The sequence below is a fragment of the Motacilla alba genome, chromosome 2, assembly GCF_015832195.1.
Source record: "Motacilla alba alba isolate MOTALB_02 chromosome 2, Motacilla_alba_V1.0_pri, whole genome shotgun sequence".
NCBI classification, from domain to species: domain Eukaryota; kingdom Metazoa; phylum Chordata; class Aves; order Passeriformes; family Motacillidae; genus Motacilla; species Motacilla alba.
This window is the reverse complement of record NC_052017.1, coordinates 19,485,988-19,507,301: the sequence shown is the minus strand read 5'-3', so window position 1 is coordinate 19,507,301 and position 21,314 is coordinate 19,485,988. Positions and strand designations below refer to the sequence as shown.

General features: G+C 36.9%; 1 protein-coding gene across 4 annotated transcripts; it reads right to left on the bottom strand.

The window, feature by feature from the left end:
• Nucleotides 1-54: 54 nt before the first annotated feature.
• Nucleotides 55-21,211, bottom strand: NSUN6 (NOP2/Sun RNA methyltransferase 6). Of its 4 annotated transcripts, XR_005255782.1 has the most exons (14): nt 20,534-21,211; nt 19,233-19,301; nt 18,382-18,476; nt 17,509-17,664; nt 15,776-15,855; nt 14,955-15,064; nt 12,107-12,260; nt 10,583-10,664; nt 9,485-9,604; nt 6,480-6,624; nt 4,639-4,787; nt 3,729-3,854; nt 1,798-1,941; nt 415-550 (listed from the first exon to the last, which is right to left on the bottom strand). XR_005255782.1 is itself a non-coding variant. In XM_038127539.1 (13 exons), the coding sequence occupies exons 3-13, from the start codon at nt 18,454-18,456 to the stop codon at nt 338-340; spliced, it is 1,410 nt and encodes a 469-aa protein (XP_037983467.1). In that variant the 5' UTR covers nt 18,457-18,479; nt 19,233-19,301; nt 20,534-21,211; the 3' UTR covers nt 55-337. The 4 variants fall into 4 exon arrangements, 3 of the variants coding, with proteins under 3 accessions (XP_037983467.1, XP_037983466.1, XP_037983468.1); XM_038127539.1 differs by lacking the exon at nt 1,798-1,941 and having other exon boundaries at nt 55-550; nt 18,382-18,479; XM_038127538.1 differs by lacking the exon at nt 1,798-1,941 and having other exon boundaries at nt 55-550.
• Nucleotides 21,212-21,314: the final 103 nt, after the last annotated feature.

Genomic DNA, 21,314 nt, shown 5'->3' with positions numbered 1-21,314 from the left:
AACAGCTTACATACCCTTCCTATGCTTGCCGCACCAGATAAGGGGAAACCAGAGCAGACAGCAATATGAGTGATCATAGTTGTCATTCAGGCACTGACCTGCTGTAAATACAAAAGCAGAGGCAGACTTACAAATGCTACTACCCTTCCCCCAACCATGACTTTGCTGCAACCTGTGGCTCTTTCCCATCAGAACAGCTGGCAGATTTTAGTGCTGCCATAGCAACCCTGCCGTCAGCCCGTTGGCTTGGTAACATTGCAGCAGGAAGAAAGGCACTTCACGTCTGAACTGTTCTTAGACTCACTGAGGTATTTTTTCAGGTTGCATTCCCAAATCCTTATTTACTGTTCGATTTAATAAATTTTGCAATGAAAAATCCTATACAGTCTTTATTTGCCAAAGAAATCAGGTCATCTTCTCTAGAATCTTGCAAAGAATTAATATCCATTCCTTGCAATGTCACAGCAGATGGATCAAACCTCTGGAGCAGCTTCAGCTGATCAAGTGATAGTCCAGCTCCCTTCATGCCTTCTCCTCCAATGTGAGGTTCCTGTTCAAGTAACAAAGAAAAGCAAATTCTTAAATGCCCTAAATGTATTCTGCCGAGGATATCCAGAGCTGCCAAACAACTAACATGGACAAGCTATGCTTGTATCATTCACACCAGAAGATCCAGAAGTAACATGTGGCTTCTTTTCTTGCCTTCCTCTGGCCATTATTATTCAAACATGTATACAAGATTTATACAAGATATATACAAGTATTTTGATGAGGTGGTGATCCCCTCATCCACTTTTTCTCTGTAGTTTAGAGCACTTTTTGAGAATAGGTGCACAGGTCTAAAACAATTCAGCACTCCAAGGGCTGAATCAATATCCCAAGAAAACTGTTACCACCAGACAGCCAGTCTAAAGGGTTTAGGTTGCCACGTCTAAATGATTCAGCACTTCTGTGTACTGACTTAACAGCTATGAGTTAAGTCAAAAATAGTCCTTAGCCCATTACCAGTCCTTAGCCCATTACCAGTATCATCAGTAACAGCAGCAGAATTCCAGAGACAGCTAGGTTGGAAAAGACCTTGGAAATCATCAAGTCCAACCTATGACCTAACACCATCTTGTCAACTGTACCATGGCATCAACTGCAATCCAGCCTTCCCTTAAACACCCACAGGGACTGTAACTCCACCACTTCCCTGGGCAGCCTGTTCCAACACTCAATCACCCTTTCTGAGAAAAACTTCTTCCTGATATCCAACCTAAAATACTGAGATCCTTCACAGTAAAAACTTCAGCTGGAGAGACTAAAAGCCCCAGTCCAGAATATTTTACTGCCTGAAGAGGCATTATTTTGAAAGATGATGCAGCAGAAAAATACAACTTTTGAGTTTTCTTGTCATGTAATAAGACTAACAGGTAAATGGGACCACAGGTAACATGGATTACATGTACATGTCTATGAGGCAGAGAAAAAAAAGAATCAATTTCAAGAGATAAGATTTGGCTTCAAAATCCTGGAGAGGAAAAGGACTTAATATCCCAGCCCTCTTCTCAATATTTCCTGTGAATATCCTTGACTGTTTCTTATTTAATACCCTAATTCCTGGAAAAAAAATTAATTCTTCGCTGGATTGTTCTTTCAATGCATTCAGTAAGGAGATGGAACAAAGTGTGCAAAAGCTGGCACTGCAATATCAAAAATAGATCTCCTTTGTCAATCTAGTCTAATGTAGTCCATAATGCAGCCTACAGCAGAGCGCTTTTTCAGCCATCACACTTTGCTAACACATGAGCTCACCCAGTCAGCACATGATGCGAGTTAGCTGCTTAACCACGTACTGCATGCTGGAGAGCTGGGCAGCCAAGGGGCTGCAGACTGATTCTTCCTTTCCCTCAGCAGGATTTCAGTGCTTTCCAGGTGAAAGACAAACACAGGTGTCTACTGGAAATTGAGAGAAAAGTAACGTACAAAGGGAGACAAGGGTAGCAACTTGATTTAATAGAAGGAAGGAAAGGTGTAAGTCTAGGGAAAACAGTATTCCACAGGTTCAAGTAACTTGCTTGAAGGCAGACCAGTGTCTTCCTCTACCTTTACATTTTTCCTTCCCTTTAAGTTACTGCATTTAAGCTGATCTACAGTATCTCCTGTGTAAACTCCTAAGAGGAAGTCTGCACAAAGGAGCAGCTGCCATGTGGTAACTTCCACCTACAAGAACAACGCTTATGGCTCCATCTCCTGTTTTTTCCTTGCCCACATAACCCAGTGTGCTTCCAGGATCTGTTGCCAAACTCAGAAAGTGGGAAACAGTGGACTGGAAAAAAAAGGAGTCATCCACTGAGACTAAAGAATATGGGAAATAAATGCATAAAGGAACATGAGGTAAGTAGATTGTAGACTCCTGTTTCATGTTCATTGGAAAATATCACTTTAGTTAACACTGGTAGGGAACTGGTCATAAGGTATTATAAATTATATGTGGGTAAACAACTCAATGTCATCTCAATTAAAATATTCTATACAGAAAAGATTAATTTTTACAGATATGGCATGTGTGTGTGAAAAACAGTGCTTTATTCAAGGCTAATATTACTGGTGAGAGAAAGTTTATATAGCAAGAATTAATCTTGAATTTGAGTTAATAAGGCTTGTGCTTTGCTCTCTCATTGTATCCGGGAGGCTTTTTTATGCTGTTAGAGTAAATGTATAATCTCAGTTGAAATGTCTAGAACTGAAGAATTCTTAGTGAATGGATGGTGAGAATACAGACAGAAGAACACACTATAAAAAGCTTTGATAAAGAGCTTCAGTTCTGTTAAATCTTTACCAGCCATCATATTAATTTCTCCTTGTACAGCTATTGTATATTTTTTCAAATTTCAGTTAAAGATTCATCTAAGCTTCTTAAGACAGGTACAAGTCATCACAGAATGTGTACCCAAAACAGGTATCAAAGTTAGACTTTTCCTCAAATCCATGATGATCAACTACCGCACCCAATTCCTCATCAGAGAGGAAGTGGGACACACGTGGTCTGATGACAAACCCCCCTGAAGTACTACAAAAGATAACAGATTATTTCTGAATTGCATGAACTGTAGCTAGTATAGATAAAAACATTCTAGTATCTCCCTGTATATACTACCTCCTCCCAGGTATCTTAATGGTAGACACTGACTCCAAAAAAGACAAGGTACATTCTTGGGACATTGAGCCTGAAATAATTTTTTCCCTCATTCCTTTTAAATAAATCAAAAATAGGTCCCATACATATAACATCCTTCTTCTTTGAAACAAAAATTTAGTTTCATTTATGTCCCATAGATTATATGCAAGTCTTCATGACTTCAGTGGCATTAATAAAAAAAAACAAACCCAAACTTCCCCTCTCATGTGAATGTGCAAAATAAGAGAATAAAATATTAAAGAAATTAAAGGAATTGCAAGAGAAATTTTAACCTTGAAAAGATAGTCTGACCTATCTTTTGTCCCTGTTGTATTTTAAAACAATACAGAGTGGGAAAATACTAAATGATGCCTAAATAAAGCTCAATTAAGCATTAAAACAGACTTTAAAAAAGCTTCAGAAATCTTTCTGTTACTTCTATCCACAGCAGTTAAAGCTGTTCAGGGTAAAAAAAAAGATTTATTGATAGTAAATATACTGTGTAACTTTATAGTTCCAAAATGAGATCACTAGATTGTGTGAAGTACCCTGAAAACCATATTACCTGTGGATGAAGCTGGAGGCATGGAAAAGTTTTCAGGGCCCAAGCAACTTGCTCCTCATTTTCAGAAAGTGTAATTGTACATGTGCTATATACTAAAACACCTCCTGGCTTCAGCAACTTCACTGCCTGCAGGGAGAAATAACATTTCAGCTTACTTTTAAATTTCAAACTTTCATATTAAGCAACAAAAACTAATAACCCACATACCTAGAATATTAAAACTGAACGCTTAATTAAACTTAAACTGTTAAGATACTAATTTCTCTCAGGGAATACAGCAAAGGACTAGAAAGAGTCTTATTTCCAAATAGGCATTATAGCTCAGGCAGTTTATTAATGTCATTGAGATGATTCACCTTGTCAGATTTGTTATTTGTACAGCTCTGCATACCCCAGACAGATTAGATCTGTTTTCACCACCTGCTGCCAACCATGGATACACAATACTTATGTCAGTTACATTAGATGTCAACTGTTTCCATGTATTTGGCATGGAAGCTATATCTATGCTGCTTTTCAAGCTGTCATTCACTTTGAATATGTATCATTCAGATTTTGACAAGTTTCATCTTATCCTTCGGCATCAGCCCAAGCACACTCCTTAGCATGTTCCTAAGTCAGCTGCTCTGTGACTTAGACCTTTGTAATTATTATCATGTAAAACTGATGAAACTGAGGGAATTAAAAAAACACAAAACTTTTTATTTATTATGGATTACACAGACCTTTACCATGCTCCAATGAATTCACCTAGCAACAGATCTGGTGGAGCTGAGAGGTAAACAGGACCCTAATACTTTCTGGCTGCTGAAAAAGTAGGGAAAATGAGGCACTGTTTTTTGGGTAAGTTTTATGCTGCAAAAGCATTTTGTCTTCAATTCAGCTTATCTACTCAACGTTTAACACATACCACAGTGAAAAGCTTGCGCTGTAGTGGCTGATATGAGGTCACTTCCTTTAAAGTTGAGGAATAAGCCATGTTTGGTCTCTGTCCCATCCCACTACATGGAGCATCAAGAAGAATTCGATCAAATGACTCTGGTAAGAATGGAGGTCCTTCTGTAAAAAGCAGTTAGTAATGTAAAACATGGCTGTTTCCTTCCTTGAGACTTCACTGTAGGTAAAGAGAAGCTGTTACTGCTTCCTTGACATAAAGCATTTATGTGCTATAGACAGTGTCTGCAAAACTAGTCTCAGCTAGAGACAAGCTTCAGCACTGCTGGTGGTAGTTTTCATCTCCCAGAAAACTGAACAGTTTTAAGTTCTGTGAGCTCAAAAATGATCTCCCTAGGCAATATTTTTTAACCTAATTTAGTAATTTTAAAGTAAAATGTAAAAGTAATCAAAATAGTTGAAATATGATTGGTCAGAGGTGCTGGGTATAGAGTTGTACATATAGGCTGTAAAGAACCACAGTCAGCTCAAAAGTGTGCAAACCTTTACTGAGACAAATTTGTAGTTAATCACTGAGACTGCCTTAAAATAATTGGACTGTCTATATTATAACTATTTCTTGTGATGTATGCGTAGCTATATAAAATAAACACTTCCTAATAACATGAACTAATGCAACTTCTCATGGCAGAACAATTCAGTAAAAAAGGATTGTGAAGAGAACAATTTCTGACTCTTACCTGGATGTCAATATGTATCTTCCACATGCAGAGCCTATCCTGTGATCTGTACCCCAATGGCTCAACAGCCCAGAAGTTTCTATCTCCTCAGTGCTAAGGAGATTGGCTCAGCATCACCATGTACTGCTGCTGCCAAACTTGTATTATCACACTACTGCTACCTAGCTTTTTCCTGACTACAAAATGAGTCTATCTGGTTTATCTACCTCTGATCCATTACTAAAATGTTCAAAATATGTAATGTGTTACTTGCGGGAATGTACAGAAAAGCCTTCATTATCTCTCAGTATTACAGCTTGCTCTTGTTAATCTCTGTAATTGCTACTTGCCACCTACAATATTTGATGTTCATAAAAAGACTCTTAAGAAAGTACCTTTGTTCCTCCAAAGCAGGAATAACTGCAATGCATAGGGACAAAGAAGGTGAATTATGTAATCTGATTCCTACTTAGGCTAACCAGTGACTGAGAAAAAAATAGACTGAGAAAGAACAGCATACTTTGCACAACAACCTAAAAATAATCAAGGCAGCAGATACCATTTAAATAATTTCATCATGGGAACAGAACCAATATCATAACTGCATCACTTCAATAAAGCAAATGAAATTACTTAAAATAATACACTGTACTTGCATATAACTTTCCCTTGAACAGCTGAACAAACATCAATGAACTAAACCTTGCAGCACTCCTGGGAGTTAGGTATTAATAACCCCATTTTACTGATGAGGACTATGAGGCAGAAAAGTGAAGCAAGTCTGCAAAAATAATTTTTTTCTCAGACTAGCTCATAAACTTCCCAGTACAGGGTTAAATGTGATCATGAAAAAGCTTTAAGGCTTCTTCAGTCTTTGATATTATCTGGGAAAGGAATGCATTTCCTTTGAGAATATTAGGTTGTGACAAGGACAGATAATTTGACTTTCTATTTGCTTCAAAAAGAAGATGATAATCACAAAAGAATAGAAAATAAAAGTGCATTCACAGTGCTGAAACAACTTTGGTGTCTGCCAAGATTTCAAGGACTTGTAAACCTGTGACAGGTTTAATACTGTTTTTGCAAAACATTACTATTTTCTTCTAAAAGCTACTACTACCCAAACTGTTTATTTTACCTTGTTTATCCTCTCTCTTCTCTACTGAAAGGGCCTTTGTTCCATCATAGCAAAAGGCCTTAATGCAATTCAACTGTAGCAATTCAGCATTCTGCTTGATTTTCTTGACCTTGTTAGCTATCTTGTCCATGGCTATAACTTCACCCTGAAAAAAATGCCAAAGTTTTCATCAAAAGCATAGGGATTAAATTGATGTTTCTGATTTCCTTTGCCCAGTCTTGGGAACTGTAATAAGTAAAGCACAGTCTTCCCTACAGAACTATTTTATTCTTAAATCCACACGCCTGCCGTCCTTGTTCCCCCATGTTTTCCACAGTAGCCACATTAGTCTGAATCTGTGCACATTCTGGCCGCTTGGCACTGTCACTCTAAGGGATGCTGTAGTACCTGACTTCTGGCAAGTGGTTTTCTTGTTTGTTTCTTTTTGTTTATTTTGAACTGCTGAACTAAGCACTAAGATAAAAATTTAATCATTTGAATGAGGGTAGAAGCCTCAAATACACGGTAAAACAGGTCAACAGGTTTTAAATTTGTATGGAGAGAGTAGGAAATATGATCACACTACAGCTCAGAGCTGAGGAAATGGGGCCCACAGCCATGCCTCTGACTTGGTCAAACTCATAACATATTAGAATACTTGCAGTAATTGTCACTCAAGTTACTTGTAAATACTAGAATAAATTTAGAGGTTTGAGGAGGGAAACAATTACACTATTCCTATTATGTAAAAATAGGATTTCTTTTTTCCTCCCCCAAAATAAATCAAAAAGAGACACACACCACTACCTGCTACATGAAATCTGCGAACACAAAGTAAAAAGCAGCATCAGTAAAATCCAGAACAGAACAACCCAATGACCAAAAATTTGTACTAGACTTGCTACAGCAAACAATATGCTGAGAAAACAACAACTTTCTTCTATTTGGTGAAGGCTCTCCAGAGGCTTATAGAAGGGTAAAATGACAAAGTTTAAGAAGTAAAAAAAAAAATCAGTAAAGATAAGGTGTTCTCTGTATGTTGTGTTAGGCAATATGCAGATCTAGGACTGAGAGGTAAGAATGGATTTAGGTTGAGTCAATGGTGTCCAATCTTCAGCTGCTGTGAGCCAAATCACCTCCTACTTGTCCCCTAGCACCATCCAATCTATTGCACATGTATTCTAGGACCTAACTGGGCTTCAAAGTTTCATCTGTTGCAAGAACAGTGGATTTGCTGCCTATCTCTGCATACTGCAGAGATATAGAGATAATAGAATCATAGAATGGTTGGGTTGGAAGGGATCTTCAAGACTATCTAGTTCAACCCACCTACCATGGGCAGAGACACTAGAGCAGGTTGCTCAGAGCCCCATCCAAGCTGGCCTTGGACACTTCCAGGGATGGGCTATTCACAGCCTCTCTGTTCTTTTCTCCAGAGAAAATAATGAGCTGCAAGACAACTCTTCTCCATTTGGCCCATGCCAGCCACTGCCAGAACAACTACTTATAAGTGATCTGAAAAAACAGTGGTCTAGACTGGGATGCACATAATAATAAATTCTCAAGCTTTACGTATTCCTGATTCTTACTTAAGAGCTCTTAACATTACAGAGTAATCTTACATCTTGGTTATATCATTTAAAAACAATATAGTCATGTCAAAATTATATCACAAAAAAGTAAGAGTAATTTAAATATTCTGAAATGTTAATGGCTTTATATGCTGTCTGTGAAAAATTAGTATGGAAAATCTGTGAATGGATTTCACAGATTCTTAGAAAGTAAGTGCTTTTTTTCCCATGCCTTTATCTTCCATATCTTAAATTAAAATTATATACTCAGAAAATTAAAATCAAGTGAGATAAATTTTTAACATCTGTATTCTTCATCTTTACCACATTAGCTGCAGGCAAGCACCATCAAAGCAGTTCTGCAAAGTTATACAACATGTAGATACACAGATGGAAAAAATATAGATGTAAATTAATCCATGACATAAATATATGATTTGCAGACTTCCTTTATTAATCACACTGAAATTCTTTACTGGAAGCTTTATATATATATGTATAATGTCTAATGACTGCCTTCCCATTGTTCCATACTGATGGAAAAAACACTTCCACAGACAAACCATCACAGAACTGAATACATGCCTTTTCTCAATACATTCATACCATTTCATTCTGTGCCTTCACTTTTATGCACAGGCAGCTGTCAAAGTACTGCATAATGTAACTGCAAGACTTCTAAACAATCTGATATATTCTAATAACCCTATTTCAACAAAAATCATAAAGCTATACAAAATTTTAGAGGAAATCTTACATGCTTTTACCCTCCGCTCAAGAAGAGTAACCTGCCTTTCTGAATTTCACCATGCACATAACATTTCAACACATGCAAAGCTGTAATCCTGTATGTACATTCTAATTTTATTACATTCTCCTTTCCTTTGTCTTTCTCTACATATTTTTTGTTTCTTTTTGTGACATTCTACCATGGAATGACAAATTCAGACTAGAAATTCAGCCTAAAATCATATCACTATGCAGAATAGATAATTTTTACTGAGAAAAATCCTAATCAGATTAGAAATTTTTTAGTAAGTTTTTGTAGAGAGTTGTGTGTTTCTTTGGCACACAGTAGTAACCCCTGATTTTTATGCTTCACAGTATCATGAATCCATGCTCTTGCATAACTATGCCTTGCATGTAAAAAGTTCTATGATTAAAAATAATTCATTAACATTTAAAAAAGTGAAATTAGATATATTTCAACTATCAATCTGTAGCAAATAAGATTTTAAAGCTGATGGTGAATATTTGATAAAGATTGTTTGTTGCCCATTTCAGTAACTGATGTGTAGCAAAATACATAAAATACATTGGTAAGTAAAATGTCAAAATATTAATTGTTTGCTGCTGTAAATTATCTGTGCATTCTAATAGTTAAATGAAGAGAGCTGTACAAATAAACAGCAGTCGGGCTTTCTTCCTTAGAAAACGCCAAATTACTTCTCTTACCTGATTGTGCATTAGTGTTGCAAGATGGGTTGTTTTTCCTCCAGGTGCTGCACACATATCCAAAATTCTCTCTCCTGGTTGAGGGTTTAAAATATGGCTCACAACCACAGAAGGTAAATTCTGTAATAAAAACAAATATGGGAGAATTCAAACTTTATACACTGCATAAACTCCTTTATTAAGGAATGGCAAACACATTTAAAAATATAATTCATTCAACAGGGAAGATACCTATGATATTGCTCTCAGTTGTTTGACAGGAAATGAACTATTTGTATTATATATAATGGACAGTTTACATCAGAAGTCTCCAGTGGCTCATTTTTTATTTAAAGCAATATCTGAGTATCTATGACTGAAGTTTAAGAGCTCATGACTGAGGAGACTACAGTGCTAAAAGTCCAACTAAAATAAGCTGATACTGGCACAGAGAAGAGCAGCTCTGTTTATTACAAATACTTCATATTAATCTGTTGGTTGGATTATTTACTGTATTAACATATTGGTGCAGCTGAAGAACAGTAAGATCAAAACACAGAAGTCTAAGCTTGCTGAATTAAAGTAGCAAGAAGCTGAACTGTGCTATTAATTGTATAAACAGAACAGCTGCACTGTAGAGAAATAATGTGCAATAATTGTGCACAGTACTCACCTTAGACAACATGGAAATACTTTCTTCTCAGTTCAACACAAAGGTATTAAAAACCTTTTGAAGTTGTCTTTAGTGCTTAAATAACAGCTTCAAATCAACCTGATTATCTACAGAATTATGTACTTTGAAAGGGGCTTTATTGCAGGGTTCATAGGCAGATTCCAAAAACTAATAGTTCTACGCAGAGTATCTGTGCAAGAGCAATTTCTACATTTTTAAGTGAGTATCTCTTATGTTGCTTTGAAATCCCTTATAATAACTCAGACACATGATTAAACCACCTACATGTAGATGGTGACTTCATTTTAAATTTTTCATGTTCCTCAAATCCAAAGACTGAATTAGGTGCTACAATGCACAAGGAGTGTAGAAACCATGAATGTGTGCTAAGAGAATATTCATTATTCTGTTAATAGTACAGACTTTTGGTTTTGGAACAAACATACCTGTAAAAACAAATGACTAGGGAGCACGTTGTCAAATGAAGGACTCAGGTAGACTGGCTCTATCATTCTTATACCCAGCCCCCTGAAAAACATGAAAAAATTCAAATACTCAGTTTTATACGTTTTAACAGTAGTCAATTAAAATCGTGCTTACAAATAGCAACTTGAGACAACAATCTTACATGAATGAAAGAACAACCATGAAAAATACTTCTATGATTCTGTAATATGATATTCTCTAAAATGACATTATCAACTTGAGTAAATGATGGCAAAAAACACATTACATTATCTGTAAAATTGCATAAAGCAAATTTTTGGTTCTGCACACAAGATAAACCAAGATGTAATCCAAGCCTTGATACTGTAAAGAAATGCATAAAACCAGACCTAAATACCTTAACTTCAATCCATAACTGCTTTTGGTAGCCATGTGTACGCACTAGGGCACTGGCATGTGATTTCCTAGTTAGATTTTTCTCCATTTCCTAAATTCCTGAGATTTCAGTCAAATACTACAGAAATCCTACATGAAAAGCCTTGCAAGAACACTGATTTGCCTGCAAAGCTATGGTTTGAGATTAGAAGTCACCTAAAAGTTTTAAATATGGATGAAATTCTGATGCAGATATCTGTTAAACCTATGTACCAGGAAATGGATAACAATAAAGAGAAAGCCAGGAAAAAGCAACACTGAGTCTACAAACAAAAAATTACTAAAGAGAAAGAGTATTATTTTGCCTACGTACTGGACAGTCCAACAAGAAGGGAAGATATGAGAAAACAAACTTGCAGACACCATTTTTAGTGTTACATACTGCTGTTCCATGTCACCAACTCAACAGCTACATCCTATCACTACTCCTACTACATTTAAGCTCTCATAAATCAGAAATTCTCTGGCAATGTACTTTTTTTCACTAGAACTTTTGTAGTTTGTTCTCAAGAAGTAATGTCTTGGTCATTAATCTGACATCCATAGTCTTTTACATCACTTTTTATATGTGTTTTAGGTGACATGAGAGGAATAAACCATATGCTTTATCAACAAAATAGAAGAACAAGTAATCTTGAAATAGGTAAGTACTTTGGCAAATGTTAGTAATTTTTTTGACCTTATGTTCTGTCCTTTGTCCCACCAAAAAAAAAAAAAAAGCCCCTACAGATATTTTTAAAAGATGGAGAAATTGACAAGGCTTCACTTGTGTTCCATCCAAAGTGGGAAGTAGTACTACACAATTCACCAAAATGCAATTTTGCCAGGCTGGGAACACTTGTCAGTTCTGTTTGATATTATTGAACTGAATAAACATAAATTATTAAAAGACCGCCACTTATTTCTTCTGACCTTGTTAGTAAATTGGTATCTGAATCTCATTATGAAACTAACGGCTTCCCAAAAAATATTGGAAATACCAATGTGTAAAGCCATTTTGTGACTTCAAAATAATTCAAAGTGTTTTCCCATTTTCTTCCCTCCATTTGCAAATTTTTGCACGTAGATTGCAATTACTATGGACTTACTTCAGTGGGCCACTTGAACTGAAGATTTCACTGCGGCTGATTTCTGAAATTCCATTTCCAAGGAAAACTTTAACTCCATCAAATTCTTTGGCTCCTCTTTTGCATTTCCCTTCAATATCTGAATACACTGAAACCAGATCTCCAGCTTTCACAGCTGCACAAAGAAAAATGGAAAGCTTGAAATCATTAAGACATTTAACAAAACAGTAGTGACCAAGTAACTTAGGATTTTCAGTAGACTACTTACTTCAACTCTTTATCATACCAAACTTCACACTTTCTAAATGTAATCAACACAGATCAACTGATATAAAGCTTTTAAAGTTTTACACAGTGAATGACAGCTACCAAAAGACTGGAGGTACTGAGAGACACCAAGCTGCAAGTCGGGCACTGTGTCTTGTTTTCTAAGAGGCTACACAAACCTGCACTTCATTTTATCAAGGCAAGATCACCCATAAGTTTTAAGCACACTCTTAAGGATCTAGTCCTTCATGTGTGCTCCAAGCACACAAGTACATGAAACAACACTGCTCACCCTTACTGAACAAAGGCAGAAGTGCTAAATTTATCTCATGACCTCTCAGTAGCCACCTAGAACATAGCTATAGCTGCTTTTTCTCTAACTACTTATTGCTTTGACACAATAATTATATATTTTTGTTCTGGTCTGGCTCTCTTCCCTTTAAGGGAACTGCTGTTCTCCATAATGCTCTTAGAGAGTTTTATATCTCCAGTTAAAAACCACCAGATCAGTAAAGTATGTAAATACACACCAAACTCTGAAAGTGTAACCCTACAGAGACTTAACAAACTTTCTGAGTTAGAAAAAAAATAGAAAAGGGATGGTTTAGGTGATTTTTCATAATAGTGAACAAGTGCTAGGTGTTGACTGGCTGAAAAATATGCTTAAAAATAAAGGCCTCTTCTGATAGCAATAAAAAAAAATTCTTCCGCACTTCTGAGGTGACTGACAGGCTGGAGGAACAAGAAGATGTAACAAGACTAATGGCAGTTCAGCTTCCCAAGAATTCTTGAACTGTACTAGAGAATCCTTTTTCTCATATTCAAGTGGCCTTCTGATTATGCCCAAATGCCCTGAAATTCTTAAATTATAGTATTTGTTGCATACCCATTGAAAATATATACTTTTTACACTACATATTTTTACACAATGTGACACAAAACATTATGTGATTGCTCAGTATTAATGTCTGCTTAAACTTCACTGAAGAAAAACCAGCAGCAATTTAACTCTTCCATCAAGCATATCTGTCAATGTTTTTTGCAGTATTCAAACATATATGATTTTATTTCACTCTCTCTGCTGACAATCATCCTTTCAAAATACACCAATCCTGCATAGCGTTCTTAAGTTTTCTGTAGATTATAGCAGCATTCTATAAACATAAAGGTTAGAGTGTGATTTATTAAATTAAGCTCAAAGCCCCCTGATCATTAGTTTACCCCCATTTGGATTGCAAGTTCAGTGATTAAATATGTGTTCTTGATGGACTATTTTCTTCCCTAGTTAGACCATCTGTGCTTAATACAGCTTTATTATATTTGGCATCAAGTGGGTAGTGTGCCCTTTTATTTTATTTTCTTATCTTCAATTCCCCTGAAGTGTTCCATAAGTTTTATAGTATCTTTATTTTCTTTGAATTGATGTTACAGGCATAATTACACGTGGCAATTATGATAAATCACTAGCTGACTCAAATAAGGATTTGAATATTTATGGGGTTGTGTAAATAAGCAGTTCCAACAACTGCTATGCCAATATATTATTTCATTATCAAGCCCTAGATTGAAAAACATTCCTGTTTAGTGAACTGGACTTAAGCACATGCTTAAAACTTCTTGAAGGTTTCTTCCTGAAAGGAAACAAAGTGACTTGATAAATGCTTTTCTGCCTTGTTTTGTTTAATAGTAAGAATCAAGATGATCACTAGATCTCATCACAATAGACTAATAAGGTGAATCATCCAAAATTATACTGGTTTTACATAAAGTTAATTTGACATTTAAAGAACAAAAATAGGTTGCTGAACAAAAAGCATGCATATGTAGATTTTTTTTTTATCCTGTCCCACGGGCATTGATGCATAATTTCCATTTCTTAAGAATCTGACATAAAAACTAACATAAATTTCTTCTCATCAATGAAAAAAAAGATTTTTACTACATCACTCTTATGTAAACAAATGAATTGCCAATGGATTAGAAAAAAGACAGTCTGGGTTTTTTTGATTTGTAACTTAAAATCTAACAGAACCATGAAGGTAAGTGGCTTTATGACTGAGTGAAGAAATAAAAATCTGTATCTTTTAAATAATGAAGACACACCTAGTAACCATCCAGATGTGGTATCCCATTTTTTTTTAAGCAGCCAACTTTTGTAAATTTATTCAACTTAAGATCCCTATTAAAAGTTACAGTATTCAGTAGTAAAAAAAAAAAAAAACTCTTAAAAAAACAGATTTTACTTTGAACATTCTCTTTAAAAATATTTTGAAATGAAAAAATGAAAAACAATAAACTGAAATCCTTGAGAACTAATACTTCAGCCACAAATTATATGTAAAAAGGAATTTAAAACAGGCCAGGCTGGTGAAAAATAATAACATATAACTTACTATAAGTAAAATGAAAAAGAGTGCAAATATTAAAAAAAAAAGCCATAAAAATCTTAAAAAGTTTCATTACCATAAACCACGACTGTAAGATTAATTTCAGCTGAGAACAGAAAACAATTTTGCATCACTATTAATTTATCTATTATTCAAGGGTGACACTTTTTCTGCCATCTTTACAACTTAGTTGGGTGTATTTAGAGAACTCTTACATCTTGAGGTAGATACAATTCCAGGGACATAAACGTGTGCTCCCCGAAGTACTGCATTTCCACACTGGGCTCCAACTATGACTTCAGATGCATGTTTTTTTAAATCTCGCCTAGAAATACAAAATGTAGTTGAGTAAAAAAGTATACTGAAAAAAAAACAACAAATACTCCCCAAGTAAACTCTAGTTCACAAATATGGATTTTGTCAGATATAATAGTGAAAAAGTAGTTAACTATCATGTATTATATTTAAGATATTTATTTTTGTTCTAGAAAAATCAAAGGAAAGAGTCAAGAAGAAAACCAATCCTCAAAATAATGCAGATTCTGCCACTATTATGAACCTGGCACAGGAATACAAGTAAATTGTACTCCAATTGAGAAATAGTCCTCTATTCCTTCCTATGCGAGATGATTGTAAAGTGACTTTGTGTTTAACAACTGCTGAGTAACTCTTGATTCCACCTCATTTCTTCCAGTGGAAGAAAACCCTGCCTGTACTTAGCTATAGTTCTATATACCACCACAAAAGTTTGGCTCTTCTATCTGCCACTTACCTGGCTTTCCAGGGAGGATGCACACATGTCACTTTCTCCCTCTAAAACATTAGTCTTATAAATAAGGAGAGAGCACTATGTTTTCTTTCATTTTTTAGGACTAAAACTCTGACCTCATTAGTGTATGGACTGTCTACCAGGCCATAATACAAATGAAGTTCTGCCTCATTTATAGTGAGTTAATTATAATAGCTGTTTAACAAGAAATCTGTAAGAAAATTGTGTTACACAACATTTTAAAGCTAAAGATTGAAAATTTCAAACCTGGGTCCAATGACAGGAATTAGTAAAATGTCCTGAAGTTTTGGGTGCTCGAGAACTGGAACACATAGTCCTTTAAATTGCTGTTTCATTAAAAAAATATAATTAGTAAGCACTAATAAACTTAATATTTACATGCTTAATTAAACGGAAAACCATTTTTCCATTCATAATTTCTAGGTGTAGAGCACAAAACACAAAAGTAGTGAAAACAGTTAAAAGCTGCTGAGAAATAGTGTGCAAGGGGGCATTATATATTAAAAGTACTGGTGCAAAAGACTTAACATTGAACAAATTCAGAAATAACAAGACCACAAAGAGATTGACTGAGAACAGACTTCAGGGAGTGGGAGAGTGTTCTGACACTCATAACCCTATCACTGGTTTTTGCTTTCTTCTGGAAAAAGGCTGAGTTGTTGTCAGAACACAGAACACACAGTAACATCACCTTAGAAGCTTGGGTGTATTCTGTGTTAACTCTTAGATATTATTAGTTATAAGCCACTGTTTACTCATGTATTGCTTGTCTAACTCAATAGGCCAGGCTGGCAATAATTTTCATTTTCTTGTCAGTCCAGGTTTGGGCACTGATAGCTGAGTGATGTATTTAGCTGAAAAAAATCCATTTTACAATGGTTCCAGGATTTAAACAAAATTATGTCTTCTCATCTGAGCCTTCTAAAATATAACCTTGAAGCATTTAAAACCATAAATAAGTTTTGCATCTAATAAATAAGTATTTTCTCTTAAAAAAGGAAACCATCCATGATCATACTTCTGTTCAAAAGTGTTGTGTGGTTTCTTTTTCTATCATGTAATCACACTTTAAAATACAAGAAGTATGTGAAAAGTTGGTCTTAAGTCAGTTTTCCCTGAAAGCTTTTTCCCTTGAAACAAAATATAACCCTGCAATATCCATTTTCAGACTTCTACAATCAAACTAAAATTAGCAAAACTCATTACCATCCCAGCCAGCAGAACACTGTCAACTGTCTCTGCATCACAGAAATGTCTTGGCTCCTGTCATGCGAAAGCTCTCTGTACACCCACTAGCATTAATAATTTACTTAAAGAACCAGATCTTTTTAGACAGAGTGAAGATCTAGTACACAATTTCAAAATAATATATTTCTTAAATATAATGGCTTAAATATTAACAGATAAATAAAAGTTTAATTAAGATAAGTAAAAATAAAAAAATATATAAGGATTAAAAACAGGTTTTAAAAAAGAAAATACAGTGACTGCAGAGCAGCACCGTGACTCCAGTTTCCAAAACAAACCAATTTTTTCACTTTCCTAAACTTTCCAGTTTCTCCAGTGATATCTAGATATACAGGCATTCTCCTTCAGTCTTAAACAAAACTGTTCTTAGCCTGCTGAAGACAGCACACTGAGCTTCCCTTTTTATCTGTCATCTTCTCTTACAGATTTATGACACCTTTACATTATTTACCACAACAGTACCCCAATCCTATCAAGGGTTTGGATCTGTCATGTGTAAAACAGTTGGATGCCTTTTCCCTGTTATTGCCTTTTTTGGAGGGATGAGATGAGGGATACTGGTACACAATAAATTTTCATTTGATGTTTAATGCTGGCAGGAAATCAGTGTGATTGTATAATGTTAATACCACTGGATGCATTGAGGTAAGGTATAGTTTCCAGTAACAAAAAGGTCTCACGTTCAGATGAAAGATCCTGCTGTTTTGCTGTAACAAAGAAATTGCACAAACCTTCTGGATCTCTTCAAACAGCAATTTTTTCACATGTTTCACTGAGGCCAAGTGGGTATTTACTCTTACAGTTGTAAAAGCTGGTGGATGAGATAGATGACTTAAGAGAGATTGGTATTTTTTCTCTGCCTCCTGTGTACCTAAAGCAGTGATAAGCTGAAAGTGAAAGAAAAGATTTTATATTAACAGATTCACACAGACGCCTCTTGCTCAATGCAAAAGAACCCCACTGAATAAACATTCCATAGAAATTGAGGGATAGGGTTGTGTGGTGTGCAATAGTGACAAATGTCTATGTCTGGAAGCCTAATTCCACTGGAAGCCTCATAAATTTCTTGAAAAATACTTATTGGAAAAACAGCTGTATCAGCAAAATCACTGCTCACAGTTTGCAGCAAGTATCAAAGCAACTGCTGGAGAGCTCTCTGCTACTGTACATAGACCAGCCCTAAGGAAATGGAAAACTAAATTCAAATCCATGAATCAGTAACTTTCATACTGATGAACATGTACATAAAAAAACAATTTTTTTATCCCTGGCATTAGGAAGTAATAAGATTGTCTGTAGTATTCTACACTGGGGTAAGGGAGTATTTCTTGTCAATATTATGTGGTGAGTATGTGCTTAATTATCCATGATCCACTCTTCAGTGGGATCAAAAACTGAGTTCTCTGATTTATATTCAATTTAATTTAAATATTTGTATGCTACTTTGAGCCAATGGGCATAAACACTATTTTTTAAATTTTAAATACAGAAATATTTTATATAAAAAACTCAGTGTTTAATGTGAAGACAATATTTTATTGTAAGGTATTAAAGTTACACAAAAATTTATTATTTTGTGATGGTTAGGGGTAACTGTCACATACCTCATTATTTCTGAACACTTTGGTGAGATACTCTTCAACTTCATATTGGAAAACAATTTTGGGGAAAAAGGACATCTTCCTTTAGTTTTTAAAACCTGCTGGCAAGGAATTGAAATAAGCAAAGTATTTTCTTTGTGATTCTTATCATATTCTGTAAGTCTATAAATTTAGCATAAGATGTACTCACAAACTAAGCTGTTGGTTCTGATTCTCCCTATTTTAATAATGCAATTTTATTGCACTCAAATTTCCAAATACTGGTCAGGATATGACTCTGACATTAATCTCAATTACAAAAATTCTACTGGTCCTTAAAATAAATCTTCAAGCTATGTGGTGAAAAAAAAATACATCAATAAAAGGTACAGGAAATTTCAAGATGTAGCTTTAATTCCTCTTAAAAAGCCCAGCTATAAAGTCTTATTGTAGCTCAATCCTGATAGAGATTTTACTCTTTACCATTTTTCTCTGTAGGTAATAAAATAGTGATCTTCCCAAATGGTATCTGCCCACCCCTCAAAAATTCTGAAAAATTATATACACTTCAGTCTGAAATGAGACCATCTAAAAATTTAAATTTGCTTACAACAATTTAAATGGAAGGAAAGAGAGAACATCACTCTAGGTTTATTCCATTCATAATAAGGAATTTTGACTATTGAAATACATTTTCATTGTACTAAATATACTTGGAGAAGAAATATCAGAATGTTTGGTATTCCTTTTATTTGAATAAGAGATTTGTCACTTTTATCATACAAAACCCCTCAAGAATATTTTTTTTTATTTTTAGTATTTCTGATTCAATTAAAATCTTAACGCTAAAAGAATGTGACCTTATGTACACTTACTTTTGAGACCAGACAAAGGCAAAGTTTCATGGGTAGGAATTTCAAAGCCTTATTCAGCAACATTAGCAGCTATTGAAAGAAAGAAACTGTAATTGAATTGACTTCTTTTTACAGTCTAACAAAATGCCAAGAATTTTCCCTGCTATTGCCACAAAAACTAATAGTGGTACAATAGTACTACAATCTAACAATCGATACAACTGAAATCACCAAAGCTCAGATTTAACATTTCAGAAAATGTGACATATCATTTGCCTGTTGTCCTATAATGACTACATTGCAGGGAAGAAAAAAAAAAAAACAAAAAACCAAAAAGATCCCCATATGGCCCACAATTCAAAAGGCTTTTCTTCAGAATCATAGTAGCCTTTAAAAAGTAGCCTTTGAAAAATCCCACACATTCTAAATTTTTTAAAGAATTGAAATGCTGAAAGTAATTAAGCAGACATTTGAAAATTGGTAGAAATATGTTGTTTATAAGCCCTGTGGGTGACTTCAATATTTACATTACGAAGGCTATCTTGCAGGCTGGGGAACATAGCTGAGAAGGAACAGGACAGATGCTTTTAAATTCAGATACAGCAGGAAGCCAGGCTGACGAGGGAGACTGCCTAGTGACCCTAGTGCCAAGTACAAGAGCCAGACTTCAAACGTTCAGCAGGAGGCAGGCTCGTAGTACCTGAGTATTTTTTTTCTCCAAACCTGCTGTGCCGTACACCTTGCCCCAGAAAATGTATGAAAGACTAATAAAATTTTTTTTTCTTTTTTTTTTTCCACTGATTTTTATATGCCTCTGGGGAACTGCAGCGGGGAACGCGATGCCGGACCAGGGCTTTGATGCAGCCACGCACATGAACGCTACCAGCAGTCACACGCAGCCAGCACCAGAGATGCCGAGCAAGATTTTCAAACCTCCCTGCCCAGCCTTTCCCACGCGAGGAAAACAACAGTGCAATCACTGTCGCAGGGAGCGGAATATGGAGCCCCCTCCTTTATTCCCTCGCCCGCCCGCTACTGAAAACATCAGGGCGCGGGGAGGAACGGGACAAGCAGCTCTCCGCAGCCCCCCGAGGCCCAAAGGTACCCGGGAGGCGGCCGCAGCCCAGCGGGCCACCGCCTCCGCCCCGAAGCACACACAAGCCCGGGCCGGAGCTGGGCCTCCACGACAAGGGCGGAGCACGCAGGGGCCAGACCGGACCGGAGGGCGCTCAGCCCGCCTGCGGCGACGCGCAGACCCCGACCCACCGCCCGACACACACACACACACACACACACACACACACACACACACACACACCTACCGCCAGGGCCCGCCGGGCCCGCCTCCTCCGGGCGGCAGCAGGAAGTGCCGCCTGCCTGGGTCACCATGGGAGCCGGGCACGCCGCGGCACAGCCCCCGCGCTCCCACCGCGGCAGCAGAGCCCGCGGGGCGCTCGAGCTTATCGGACAAGACGTTGCTGACATCAGTTTGTTTTTTTGATTCTGGTTTTTTGGTTTTTTTTTTTTTTTTTGGTTTTGGTTTTCTGAAATTCTGCCGGGTGGATTAAAGTAATTAAAGGTTTTGTACTTCCACTGCTTCCACGACCATGTAAGTGCTCGCAGGCTCGCTCGCTAGGGCGGAGCCGGGTTCGTGCTCACTTACTGACCCTCCCCAAGGTGCTGCTGAGGAAACCCGAGTGGGCACCCACGCAAGAGCTCAGTACAGGAACCTGCAGCACAGCCCTGAAAGCGAATCCGCTGCTTCCACACGTTTTACTGCACACGGGAGCACTGCCTGCCTTGAAACCCTCATCCCTTCCCAGCGGCAGAGGCCGTGGACTGGCCACAGCACCGCCGGGCTGAAGGACAAGGGGCCGGTAAAGCCAGCGCCTCCCACCCCGGCACCGACCACCGCGGCGGGGGCCTAGCGCTCCTCGCAGCATTCATCCCTTGCGGGGCGGCTCCGTCCTCCCGAGCGTGCCGACCGCAGACCCTTCGGCTTTCCACCAGCCCCGGTGGAAAACTCGCGGCGGTCCCCGACACGCCGCCGCCGCCGCCATGACGCCGCACTGACGCGCGCGGGGCGCGCCGGGGGGCGGGGCC

Excerpts from the sequence above, each read along its gene's own strand:
- NSUN6 (XM_038127539.1), bottom strand. The coding sequence starts at position 18,456 with ATGTCCTTTTTCCCCAAAATTGTTTTCCAATATGAAGTTGAAGAGTAT. Across the intron at positions 15,856-17,508 it reads TGTTTGAAGAGATCCAGAAG|CAATTTAAAGGACTATGTGT; the intron begins GTTTGTGCAATT and ends TTAATGAAACAG. Across the intron at positions 4,788-6,479 it reads GAAGAGAGAGGATAAACAAG|AAGGACCTCCATTCTTACCA; the intron begins GTAAAATAAACA and ends TGCTTTTTACAG.